The 13,964-nt window shown below is 37.6% G+C and overlaps 1 protein-coding gene across 1 annotated transcript; it reads right to left on the bottom strand.

Annotated features, from left to right (window-relative positions):
- Positions 1-10,669: 10,669 nt before the first annotated feature.
- LOC129250509 (uncharacterized) lies at positions 10,670-11,689 on the bottom strand. The gene is made up of 2 exons (XM_054890131.1): positions 11,581-11,689; positions 10,670-11,505 (listed from the first exon to the last, which is right to left on the bottom strand). The coding sequence occupies exons 1-2, from the start codon at positions 11,633-11,635 to the stop codon at positions 10,670-10,672; spliced, it is 891 nt and encodes a 296-aa protein (XP_054746106.1). The 5' UTR covers positions 11,636-11,689.
- Between the last annotated feature and the right edge of the window lie 2,275 nt (positions 11,690-13,964).

Genomic DNA, 13,964 nt, shown 5'->3' with positions numbered 1-13,964 from the left:
TTTGAAGCGGTCAGCAATCTCCAATTGCTTGAAGCGAGAGCAACTGTCAATCAAGTGGTCTGAATTAGAACATAATGCGCAAGAGCGATTTGTACATGAAAACTAATAGCCCTTACGTGGCGGCTTATTCCTGTTTGTTCCTGGATCTAACAGAATCACCAAACGAGAGGGAGCCCGATGCTGACTCTAAAAACTGACAGCGTCGTTCAAGAACCTTTGCGCACTGTTTCCAATATGGTAGCGTTGTGAGGTCTAACGACTCCTTCCACTTTTTTGCCTTTCTTCATCAACCTTGTCCATTACAAGGTGAGTGAGCAGTAAATGCGAGATGTTTTTATAGTCTAAGAGCTGGCTACATGAAAGTGCCCTCATCAGGTACATGGCTGATTTATATTGAAAATAATAGTATTAGTGTAGACGAATATAAAAATGAATGTCTGCCATTGCAAAACTGGGGCGCAAAGGGGGGATACGCAGTGAAAGGGGTGAATTTTGGGTGGAAAAAAATTCATAAGGTACAGGTATTCTATGTACGGGAAAAGTTTGGTTATATATTTGAGAAAGTGTAAAAAAAATTGGCAGACATTTTGCGAGGGGCTAACTCGCCGGCAGACGGCGCTGAAGATTGCAAAAATTAATTAAAAAAAAATCATAAGGTACATGAATTCCAATTATTGTATTTTAAAGCTTAAACATTCCAAAGGCCATTTACAAAATGGCAGACAAAAAAGTGAGGGCTAAGGCCGCGGCAGACGACGTTAAAAAGTGCGCTACACGTCAACATTTTTAGTCACATTCGCAATCGGAATCTGATTCAGACGTGATATCTCCTTCGCTATCGCTATATTCATCTTCATTTGATTCGCTTTCTGCATTAATGTCTTCATCGCCTGTAACAAAGCACAAAGCAAAATGATTTTTAGACATTTAACAGAATGGAATAGTTATATGTTCTGTGGATAAATATATTACCTTCGTTTGTTCCAGGATCAATAATATCTTGTATTGTACTAGGCAGCTGTGGTCCGTCAAACCATTTAAATGTATACTTTCCCTCTACTAATATCAATCCGCAAGTTTCTGGTCGTAAATATGATAGAATTTTCTTATGAGCATTTTTCCATATTGTAGCAATATATTTGGTCCTCAATAAATGCTGCGTTAATTCAGCCTGGCTGGGAGGCAAAGTGGATGAGTCAAAATTCTGCAATTTTTTTTTCTGGAAAGGTTCCTCCAAATCGTTGACCTTATAGGGTTTAAAAATTAGGCGAATCGTGCATCATTTACGGAGCTCAACAATGGAAAGTTGTACAAATGACAGATAAACTTTTCAAGAATCGGGAAAACAGCGGTTTCATCACAGTATTCATGTCCAATTTGACCGAATGCTTTTTGTAAGTCTTCATTTTTCTTTAAAATCTGTAAAGGACGTTGCTTTCCCTTGCGAAATAATGCGGGATTAAAATCGCAGCCAGTCAAAGCATGAAATCCTGGCAGAGATTGACACATTATCTCGCCTAACTTTTCATGCAACGTCGATACGTCAATTATTCGTTGCTTATTCCAAACCCCTGTTTGAATATAAACTTTGCTATTGTGTTGTACGTGAATCATATTAGCCAACATAATAATTAAAATATCCGTATCTGAGCATTTTATTAGAATGTTCGCTGTTGACTCGATATTGCACGCATGATATACTATTTTTGAATCCGCCTTTTCATGCAAATCGAGAGTAAACTTATCATTTTTTGAAAATAATATGCTTTCATTTACAGCTTCATATTGATAACAGTTATCAAAATTGAGTAGCACTTTTTTATTTTGAAAGAATGGAATTAATTCTTGATTTTGCCAGTTGACGATTAAAAATTTCACGAGTGCCTCTTTGAAAAAGCTGTTTCGGAGTTCTTTATTAAAGTCTGATGGTCTTGATTGTTCAGGTCCAGAAATCACGTACATACGATTACCAGAGGAACCGCTTCGCTGACATCTTTCGTAATCTTCGATAGATGGTGACCAATATCTATCAAAAATTACATGAATTTCACGGGCTGCATTGTTAGTCACCATTTGAAGTATTTGTTTGGAGATACTTCCGAATGTTTTTGGTAAATCCTTGATACAATGTATGAGAAAGAATCCGTCTATTAAACAAATGTCAGTGTAGCTTGGGGCTGTACTTTGAACATCTTTTTCCAACGACTTCAACAAAACAGATTTATCTGTTTTATAAATCGATCCATCCAAGTGACACATACACATTGGAACGGGTGTTAGAGGATAAGTCAATATTTTTTCAACATTAGCATTGTCATTCATTCAAATAGCTAACATTCGGCCGAACAAGTCACGCTGTAGTCGTACTTCTTGAACTTTATTATTTATAGAGACAAATCTTTTCAGTTTTGCAATGGCAGACATTCATTTTTATATTCGTCTACACTAATACTATTATTTTCAATATAAATTAGCCATGTACCTGATGAGGGCACTTTCATGTAGCCAGCTCTTAGACTATAAGGGGCACCATCATCGATTTGCCTTTTTCAAGACACTTTACACTCGAAACACTCCATAAATATCGATAATAATTCTTCTGCACTTAAATATCAAGAATGTGACTAAAAATATTGATGTGTAGCGCACTTTTTAACGTCGTCTGCCGCGGCCTTAGCCCTCACTTTTTTGTCTGCCATTTTGTAAATGGCCTTTGGAATGTTTAAACTTTAAAATACAATAATTGGAATTCATGTACCTTATGATTTTTTTTAAATTAATTTTTGCAATCTTCAGCGCCGTCTGCCGGCGAGTTAGCCCCTCGCAAAATGTCTGCCAATTTTTTTTACACTTTCTCAAATATACATATAACTAAACTTTTCCCGTACATAGAATACCTGTACCTTATGAATTTTTTTCCACCCAAAATTCACCGCTTTCACTGCGTATCCCCCCTTTGCGCCCCAGTTTTGCAATGGCAGACATTCATTTTTATATTCGTCTACACTAATACTATTATTTTCAATATAAATTAGCCATGTACCTGATGAGGGCACTATCTATGTAGCCAGCTCTCCGTCTATTATCAGAGCCGATTGACAACAGAGAACTATAAAGTGCAGATACGTTGTCGACCAAACTTTGTAACTGAGAAGCACCACCTTTTGCAGCAGAAGGCAGTTCGAATAACGACTTGATGGTTTCCGTGAAGATGAGCGTGCTATTGTCGTAACGGGACTTCAATCTGTCTAATGTCTTTGAGTAGTTCTCGCCGGTGATTTGGAATGCCTTCACAGTCTCCAAGGCCTGTCCTTGTAAACAATTGAGGAGATGGTTGAACTTCTCAATATTATTCTCATTTCCGATGACGTGCATGAATGATGCGATGAATTTTTTATATTTTGAGTACCTTCCACAGAATACGGGTAGCTTTAATGCTGGTATTTTTGAATGCGAGACAGGATTTGCTGCTGCTGATTCACGGAACGTTGAATTGTGTTCATCTTCACCGAGCTGCATTTGGATGTTTGAACGGATGGTGACGTAGAGGTCTTCCAGGTCACCCCGACCATTGTCTTCTGGATCGAGCTTCTCGATTTGCGTTTGATAGCCCAACACCTGCCTAAAATTGGAATCTAAAATTCCGAGTCGACACTTGAGTTCAATGGGCGAAAGTATTCTCCCAGTTTTGCTTTCACTTGTCTCCACTATTGTCCTTATGCGGGACATGTTTTACCAGGTTAGTAAGCGCTGCTGCTTGAACCCTTCCAGCGACATGATTCACCAAACAAATTTTGCGAAAAGATATGGATGTGTGATTTGCGAAATGACAAAATGATGAAAATGGTGAGCCGAAGATTATTTGGTGGTTGGTGAATCACTGCAGCAAAACTAAAGTTTTATGCCAAACAGAAGAAGTTTACAGAAATCCACGGTTCCGAAAAATGTAATTGCTGAAGCAATATTCAATCCGTTTATCAGCGATTGCCACTAAAATATTTAAAAACACTATATGTCATGCCCCACGTTGGGCGCCAAAAAATGTACGGACAAACTCGGATGATGCGGATCAAAAGGGCGCATATAATATGACCAAACATCTGCAGGGGCGGATCAAATTATGCGGATCAAAGGGGCGCATATAATATGACCAAACACCTCCCAATTTACCAATATATGTATTTGCCAGACATATGTATGTCTAATATGTATTTACACTGCCTTGTACAGCCCACAAGCGAATGCCAGCGAGCGAGTTAATCGATCCATCATTGAAGGTATACGGTCATATTTCAAAGACGATCAGACTTACTGGGACAAACAAAAATACATATATATATAATTGGGGCCTACGTCCTATCTGGGTGTTTGGCCGAGCTCCTCCTCCTATTTGAGGCATGCGTCTTGATTTTGCTCCACAAATGGAGGGACCTACAGCCGACTCCGAACGGCAGATGTTTTTATAAGGAGCTTTTTCATGGCAGAAAACACTCGGAGGTTTGCCATTGCCTGTCGAGGGGCGACCGCTATTAGAAACAACTTTTTCTTAACTTTGGTGTTTCACCGAGATCCTAACCTACGTTCTCTCTGAATTCCGAATGGTATTCACGCACCAACCATTCGGCTTCGGTGGCCGCCACACTGGAACATATATTTACCACAAATAACAGAATCCCTGTGAAGTTCTATTCAGCAGACAATCGGATTCACCCCTTATTTTGCTCTGTTTGGTCAACAAATGCTAACACACGCAAGCGAACATGTGCTAATTCGAAAATTGGAAGTACTAGATGAGAACATCAATGATAGAACCGACCGACTGAAATTAATACGCAAATCAGTAGTCTAAAATATTAAGAAGGCTTTTGATAAATCTGCTAATATCTATAATTTGAGAAGTACGTTCAAGAATTTAAAAATAGGTGATCTCATTTACCATAGAAATTTCACTATGAGTGATGCGTCGAAAAAACTTTGCGCCAAATTTTATCGAAATTCATTCAAGCCAAAATAATTGGTGTAAAAGGCAATTGGACCATATGTATGAATTGAGTGATGAAGTTAGCGGAAAAAGACGAATTTATCACGGGAAAGATATAAGTATGTACGTGCAAATAAACATTGAATCGTAAGCACCAAAACTTTAGGTGGGAGAGTGTTTCCCGTGGTACATGTGCACATTTTTAGCCTCTTCTATTTTCCGTCCTCGTTATTTTTATACACACAAACGAAACACAGGTATGTCCTTTTACAAATTAAACACAGCGAGAAAATGTCCCACCCGATCATAATCACAATAACGAAAGTAGTGAAAGTGTCCCTGGACAGCCAATCCAGTTTAAGCCCAGCCGACGTGTTTTTATTCACTACAAAACCATCAAGGCGTGCACATGCTTAAAAATTAGAATACGCTATAACAAGTCAATATAGGGTTTGAGTTCATCATACAGGATATAAGTAAATCAATTAAGGGATCATAATTTTAAGTAAGATTCATTTCCATCGATATTTTTCATTAATAACCCTAGGTAAATTTTAAGAAAATTTGAATAAAAGTATATCCGTAAAACTTTCACCTTACAGAATTTGTTCAAGGCTGTCGGCCGTCACTTACACTGTCACACCGGATTCCATCATGCGTTAATAAATTATTATATCATGCGATTATAAAACCTTTAAAGAACAAAAAATAAGTTTTTACAACGGAAATAAAGGACCATTACGGGTTTCAGCTAACGCCGGTTTTCGCGGTTCTTCGAGCGTACAACAGTTAAAATATATATAACATAATACCCAACAGTTGTTAACAGTTAAAAATGTAACCAAATTAATACTGAAATTAAATTAGTTAATGAATTGTTATGGATTTTGTGAAAAATTATCAAATAGTTTAATTTTTTTCTGTAATTTTTTTGCATATTTTTTGCATATGCTAACATTAACCTCTCTCAACATAGTTCTTTGTTTTTTCTTTCTTAATTTCTTCACGTTTTTCAAATATTTTATAATTATAATTTTTTCCCCCCGAAACGCAACTGGAATAGAATTTAAAAAATTTTTCATCCATTTTTTAAATAATAAGAAAGCTCAGGTAAATTTATGATAATAAAAATGAATAACCTAATGTAATTTAAAGCACGAAAATCTAGCAACAACCACGTAGCGAGGAGGCCTCCTACGCGTCGTTGAACTGCTATATCGACACCAAAAACATGTAAGTGCAATTGCTAATATTCTTTTTTTATGCTAATATTCACTTTCCCTCTCATTTAAATTCATGCAGACGAATGTCAGAGAACGTTAATGTTTAGAGAAGTCTTAATGACGGGAGCGCATGCAATGTTGAGGGATACTCGTTTTGCGCGCGTAGTTCACCACAGACATATTATATTTTTCACCAAAAGTTAACAGAAATATACGCAACTGATCAAATTAAACAGCACTTGGGTAAAATTCGTTTGTATAAAGGAAGAAAGAATGTTAAAGCTGTAGGCTAGCTAGTTCTTGTGCACGTTTTATCAATTGAGAGAACATAAAATAATTATTTCAAAAGTTTCTCCTAGTATTGAAATGTCCGACACAAAACTTGTTATAAGATATTTATGTTGTATTCTACAACTTACTCTATGCTCATGCGAGCACTTGATGCACAGCAACTGCGGTTGTCGAGTATTTAGAAGACATATTTACACACATATATTGATGCATACATATTTACGGATCCGCAGCCATTCGACAGGACAAAAATTCAAGATTTACCAAATATTGGCAAATAATTCTACGTGAAGTATTCCAATATTGACTATTTTCGAATGGTCGAGAAAATTGGCATATGGGTGACTCGTTTTATGAATGAAAATACTTTTCTCGTAGAACTACAAGCTCGAATTTATCTATAGGTACTAATATTATAAAGAGGAAAACTTTGTTCATTTGTTTGTTTGTTTGTTTGTAACGAATAGGCTCAAAAACTACTGGACCGATTTTAAAAATTCTTTCACCATTCGAAAACTACATTATCCACGAGTAACATGGATTACATTTTATTTTGGAAAAAAATAGGGTTCCGTAAGATATTTGGATTTTTCGGACACAAACTGAAAAAAATCTTATATATAAAATAAAGTCAACTTTTTGTGTGTGTTCGCTAACCGGCCGTGTCTGCACCGAATTAAACCAAACTTACACACATTGCTAAGAAGGTATTGAAGATGGTTTCCGTATAGTTTGGATACCTATTGGTGGATAGGGCTCGAGATATAGGTCAAAACGTGGACCCGGGTAACCTTTGGTTGTGTATGTACAATATCGGTATCAAATGAAAGCTGTTGATAAGTGCTTTAATATGGGGTAATTTTCATACCTATTGATGACTAGGGTCTCGAAATATATGCCAAAACGTGGACCCGCCGTGTCTTTGCACCGAATTAAACCAAACTTATCCACATTGTTAAGGAGGTATTGAAGATGGTTTCCGTATAGTTTGGATACCTATTGGTAGATAGGGTCTCGAGATATAGGTCAAAACGTGGACCCGGGTAACCTTTGGATGTGTATGTACAATATGGGTATCAAATGGAAGCTGTTGGTGAATGCTTTAGTTCAGAGTATTTCCATCCGCTCCGTGACTAGGGTCTCGAGATAGAGACCAAAACGTGGACCCTAGAATGTGTTTGTACAATATGGATATCAAATTGAAGCTGTTGGTGAATGCTTTAGTACAGAGTATTTTTCATGCCGCTCCGTGACTGGGGTCTCGAGATATAGGTCAAAACGTGGACCCGGATAACCTTTGGTTGTGTATGTACAATATGGGTATCAAACGAAAGCTGTTGATAAGTGCTTTAATACGGGGTAATTTTCATACCTATTGATAACTAGGGTCTCGAAATATATGCCAAAACGTGGACGCGCCGTGTCTTTGCACCGAATTAAACCAAACTTATACACATTGTTAAGGAGGTATTGAAGATGGTTTCTGTATAGTTTGGATACCTATTGGTAGATAGGGTCTCGAGATATAGGTCAAAACGTGGACCCGGGTAACCTTCGGATGTGTATGTACAATATGGGTATCAAATGGAAGCTGTTGGTGAATGCTTTAGTTCAGAGTATTTCCATCCGCTCCGTGACTAGGGTCTCGAAATAGAGACCAAAACGTGGACCCTAGAATGTGTTTGTACAATATGGATATTAAATGAAAGCTGTTGATAAGTGCTTTAATACGGGGTAATTTTCATACCTATTGATGACTAGGGTCTCGAAATATATGCCAAAACGTGGACCCGCCATGTCTTTGAACCGAATTAAACCAAACTTACACACATTGTTAAGTAAGTATTGAAGATGATTTCCGTATAGTTTAAATACCTATTGGTAGATAGGGTCTCGAGATAGAAACCAAAACGTGGACCCTAGAATGTGTATGTACAATATGGGTATCAAATTGAAGCTGTTGGTGAATGCTTTAGTACAGAGTATTTTTCATGCCGCTACGTGACTGGGGTCTCGAGATATAGGTCAAAACGTGGACCCGGGTAACCTTTGGTTGTGTATGTATAATATGGGTATCAAATGAAAGCTGTTGATAAGTGCTTTAATACGGGGTAATTTTCATACCTATTGATGACTAGGGTCTCGAAATATATGCCAAAACGTGAACCCGCCGTGTCTTTGCACCGAATTAAACCAAACTTATGCACATTGTTAAGTAAGTATTGAAAATGGGTTTCGTAAAGTTTGGTTGTAATTCGGGGCAGTGTCAACGGGTACAGCGTTCTTTTGAACCAGCCATAATGTCGCTTACTTTTTTAACACTTGGGGCGGAACTGAACTGTCAAATTGACAGTGTGAGTTACAATGTGTCAATATTTCTTTCTGATTTGGATGCCATAAGGTAAAAACGTAAGTGCAACATTTAAAAATTGTTTGTGAATTTTTTTGGAGTGGATTTTGGAACAGTGAATAATTTCTTACGAAATTTGAGAATTTAATGTGAAATCCGAATGAAATTATTATGTGTTCGTGGAAAAAACAATTTTTTTCGTTTTTTTTTTTTTGAAAAATATAAATGGATAATGGTTAAAAAAGCTCCAATGCTTAATAAAACATATAAATTGAAACGAAAAATTCATGGATGATCAGGAAAAAAGACGATTGTTTATTCATATGCGTTGATTTGAAATTTAAAAACAATCTTCTTTTTTCCTGATTTTCAATTTATATTTTATACAATATTTACTCAAAAACAAATAGAAAAACAAAAAATATTGTTTATGCCAAAGCGCTTGAATAAAGAATAAAGAAATAAATAATATGAAAACCATATATTTTCTGTTCTAAACCATATCTATTCTATTTTAGTGTGCCCAGCGAAGGGGGCCGGGTTTGCTAGTCGATGAATATTTTGATGAGTTTTTGTTATACTGTAGAATAGTTGAAACTGCTCAGTGCCGCCGCTGTTTTAAATTGTTCAGCACCATGGCAACTAGAATGATGGCCGTTGTGGCTGCGCGTATTAATGCATTGTGTTCTTGTAGTCGCTAGGCAAAGAATTGTAGCTTTGGACGACATACACATTTAAAGAGGGCCCTGTGTGAGCGGTTGTATGTACATGCATATGTGTGTATTAATAAGCATTGTTTGGTTGGAAGTTCAAAACACAAATATGTCCGTACATAGGCTAGGGCATCAAGTGTGCATACGCACATACAAATTTGTACATGCATATGCAAAGGAGAATTGTTTTAGCATTTGTTAGGCAGGTGTTCGAGCATTAGGATATTTAATCCCTAATTACTCCCTGTAAATATGATAAGGCGATGCTCGTGAGGTGGGACATGGTTGCTGCATGCGTATGCACATATGTATGTAACAATATAAGAATTGAAGACGCAATTGAACTTTTGCAACATCATAACTAACATATTATGTATATGTATATATTGATTGGCGGCCGCTGTAGCCGAATGGTTGGTGCGTGATTACCATTCGGAATTCACAGATAGAACGTTGGTTCCAATCTCGGTGAAACCAAATTAATAAAAGCATTTTTCTAATAGCGGTCGCCCGTCGGCAGGCAATGGTAAACTTCCCTCCATTTGTGGAACAACATCAAGGCGCACACCAGAAATAGGAGGAGGAGCTCGGACAAACACCCTGGTGAATCGTGAAGCCTTTTTCACGATTTTAAGTGTTCGAAAAAAACAAGCGCTTAAATTTTTCACGAAGTTTATTTATCGAGTTCTGACAATAGAAAGCTTCTTATTACTAATTTAAATTTATGCATAAGCCAAGACGCTTATGTTATATTGGAAAGGTCCTGCTATTTTACCTGTTACAATATGAAGGTCACATATCGTATGATTTTCTGAAATAGCAGGACAAAAATACAATGAGCAAGAATAGTACGACAAACTTATGCTAATGCTGTAATTTATTGGGCAAAAACAATGCATAACGAAAGGTGCGAAGATAGTGGAAGTAAGTAAATGGGAGCTCCAGCGAAGACAATAGCGACGTTAGCGACGACAACAACAACTGCAGTGATGAGAGAGTGTGAATGTAAATTTGATAGCTGTAACGACAATTGGAAGTACAGGGGCGGCGTCGATGAATTATAAAGAGGGGCGCGAACATACTACCCCCCTTGAAAGCATAGCTTTCAATGTTACTCTAGTGGACTTGTATTTTCAATTGGTAGTTTGCATACCTTTGCTATGGCCCGTTTGTAAACGCCATTGACTGTTTTCACTTCTACTACTCTAACCTTACCATCAGTACCTGGCACAGTAGCTGTAATGCGACCCATGGCCCATTTAAGTGGTGGTAAAAGCTCGTCCTTTAGTAGCACTAAGTCATTCACCTTAAGATCTGGTAAGGCAGTATTCCATTTTGAACGTTTTTGCAGCTCCTTTAAATAATCTTCCTGCCAACGACGCCAGAATTGCTGCTGAATGTATTGGATGATTTGATAGCGGCCTAACATAGTTGAACTGGCTATTGTTGGTTCAGGAACGGTTAGAAGAGCTCGGCCGATAAGGAAATGGCCCGGTGTAAGCGAACGAAGGTCATTGGGGTCACTAGATATTGGAGTTAGTGGCCGACTATTTACTATGGCCTCAGCTTGGCAAACGATGGTGTGAAGTTCGTCGTGTGATAGCACGTTGCAGCCGATAGCGCGGCGCAAATGGTATTTAGCAAGTTTCACAGCGCTCTCCCACAAACCTCCAAAGTGCGGTGATCTTGGAGGAATAAATTTCCATTCGATCCCCTCGTTTCTGCAAAATTCTTCAACGCGTTGTATATGTTCTTGTGTTACGAATGACTGAAGAAGTTTTCGTAACTCCTGGTTAGCTCCAATGAAGTTTGTTGCGTTGTCTGAGACAATGACGCGACACTTTCCTCGTCTGGCTATGAAGCGCTTGAGTGTCGCGATGAATGCAACGGTCGACAGGTCAGGAGCAATCTCTAAGTGCACAGCCTTTGTAGTAAAGCAGACGAAAACTGAAGTGTAAACCTTTATTGGTGAACGACCTCTAATTTTTTGAGTTACTAATAAGGGACCACAGTAGTCAACACCTGTAGTTTCAAACGGATGCGATGGGGTAACACGGCTTGTTGGCAAAGCTCCCATGATTTGCTCTGCAACAACTGGGCGAAAACGGTAGCAGATGATACAGTTGTGAATAACTTTCCTAATAACTATCCGTGCGCGGGTTATCCAGAACTTGTCGCGAAGGATGTTCAATAGTGTTTGAGCCCCAGCATGAAGGTTTGTGCGATGTACATGCGTTATAAGTGAGCATACGAAAGGGTGCGAATGTGGCAGCACGATCGGGTGTTTAGCATCGAAACTTAGGGTCGAGTTCCTTACTCTTCCCCCAACTCGTATTAGTTGCTTATGCATAAAAGGTGACAACGAAGCAAGTCTAGAATTTTTATTAATGAGGTGATTGTTTAAAAGTTTAGAATATTCCTCGCGAAAATACATTTGCTGAATTCTCCTACATACTAGTTCAAGTGTTTGGGTTATTTCCTCAAGGGTGAACGAAGGCCTACGTACCTTTGTGATGAAGCATCTTACATACGTGAAGATACGCAGAAATTTGTTGAACCTATTTATGTATTTGTTTTCAGCAATGATATCTACTTCCCGTTCGCTGATTAAAGCTATTCGTTGTCTGCGTTGTTCAGGTACATCTGGAACAGTGTCGAATGAGGATCTGGGCCACTTTTCTTGACCAAGCTGCAAAAATTGCGGGCCTTGAAACCAAAGTGGATTTTCCCGGATGCCAGCCACTGTTGTGCCACGAGAAACAAGATCAGCAGGGTTGAGTTCGGATGGTACATGATGCCATTTGTACTTCGATGTCAACTGTTGGATTTTTGTTACGCGGTTGGCTACAAATACTGTCCACCGATTTGGTTCCCCTCGAATCCAACACAACGCAATCGTTGAGTCGGTCTGTAGTATGATTATAAGTCGGATATGCCTTAACATTAATATTCATAAACATTTTGTTTTGGTTTTTATTTTATTGTCCACTTATGCATTCACTGTGCTGTGCCGTTTAAATAAAGTATCATATTTCTTAAAAGGTTCATTACACTTGAAAGTAAACGCAAATATAGCTAACGTAATTATTATATGCGCGGCGCGTGAATGCTAGAATCATATTACACAAGTAAACACCGAAAAATTGTTGTTGGCTTGCATTGATAAAAGTTACTATAAAAACGCTTGTAATTAGTATGTAAGACACAATAAAGAAAATAATCGTTCGCCAAGCTGGATGCCTAGCTTGGAACGATAAATAAATAAATATATTTAACTCAAATAAATATTCTTTCATTACATGGCGATCCTGCCAGCTTGGTGCTAAGATTTTTTTGCACAAGTGGCGGAAAGCTCAAATGCTTATTCCAAAGTCCAGCTTGGTGCTAAGATTTTTGCACAAGTGGCGGAAAGCAAATACTAATAACAAAGTCCTGGTATTGATCAGCCAATAAGATCTACCAGTTGCGTGAAGTTCCTGGTCTGGCCAATAGACCAGAAGATAGATGACCACAGAAGGGCCGAAAGCTATCTCCATTGAGGAGTACAGGAGAAGAAACCATTTATTAAAGAAACCAGCCGATCAAGAACCAGTCATCCCAATCATAAAGAAGCCAAAGCGCAGAGGCGGCTATACCCAGCGCATTAAGCGAGAGATTGGATATCTCCTCCGAGAAGTCAACACTCAGCCACCACCACCTTGGAAAAAGGCTTGCTCCATTTGGGAACGCATCTCAAAATTGGAATTCCTGCTGCAACAGCGTAAGCAAATTAAATAAATAAAAACAAAAAAAAACTGTGCGTGTTTCACGCAGACAGTATAGGCTGACAAGCGTTAACCGCTCGCAAAAAAAAAAAAAAAATACAATAAATTATTTCTTTACATGGCGAGAATTAAACCACTTTGGTTTCTGTTGGTTATATGTTTGCCTTATAAAAATTTAGAGATGAAACTGTAAATGAATATATTAAGCAAAAAAAAAAAATGATTCGGAAAGTCATTTTAAATTATGAAAATGTTTGAATTTGATATAATATACTTTCTAATATGCTTACTTAATAAATGAATTAACTTGAAAAACAAAAAATTTTAAATCCAATGTAAAAAAAAAAAAAAAAAAAATTTATACATACATTATATACATATATACATTATACATTATTACATTGCATAAATTATTTGATTTACGGTATAAGGTCCCCAATAGATAATCTTTCAGAAATGGGAAAAACCTTATCAAAAGTTGATAAACCCAATGCCAATGTAGTAAACGAAGTAGTCGTTAACACTGGCTTAAATTTAGTAGAAATTTGCTTAATTGTAATCACAGTCGTAACCTTATTGATATTAGCATTAAAATTATATGCTATGCATAATAAAAAACTAAAGAAAAAGTATATGAGTAGA

Source organism: Anastrepha obliqua, chromosome 6, assembly GCF_027943255.1.
Source record: "Anastrepha obliqua isolate idAnaObli1 chromosome 6, idAnaObli1_1.0, whole genome shotgun sequence".
Taxonomy (NCBI): Eukaryota; Metazoa; Arthropoda; class Insecta; order Diptera; family Tephritidae; genus Anastrepha; species Anastrepha obliqua.
This window is presented reverse-complemented; position numbering and strand designations above follow the sequence as displayed.

Excerpts from the sequence above, each read along its gene's own strand:
- LOC129250509 (XM_054890131.1), bottom strand. The coding sequence starts at position 11,635 with ATGGGAGCTTTGCCAACAAGCCGTGTTACCCCATCGCATCCGTTTGAA. Across the intron at positions 11,506-11,580 it reads GCATCCGTTTGAAACTACAG|TTTTCGTCTGCTTTACTACA; the intron begins GTGTTGACTACT and ends TTTACACTTCAG.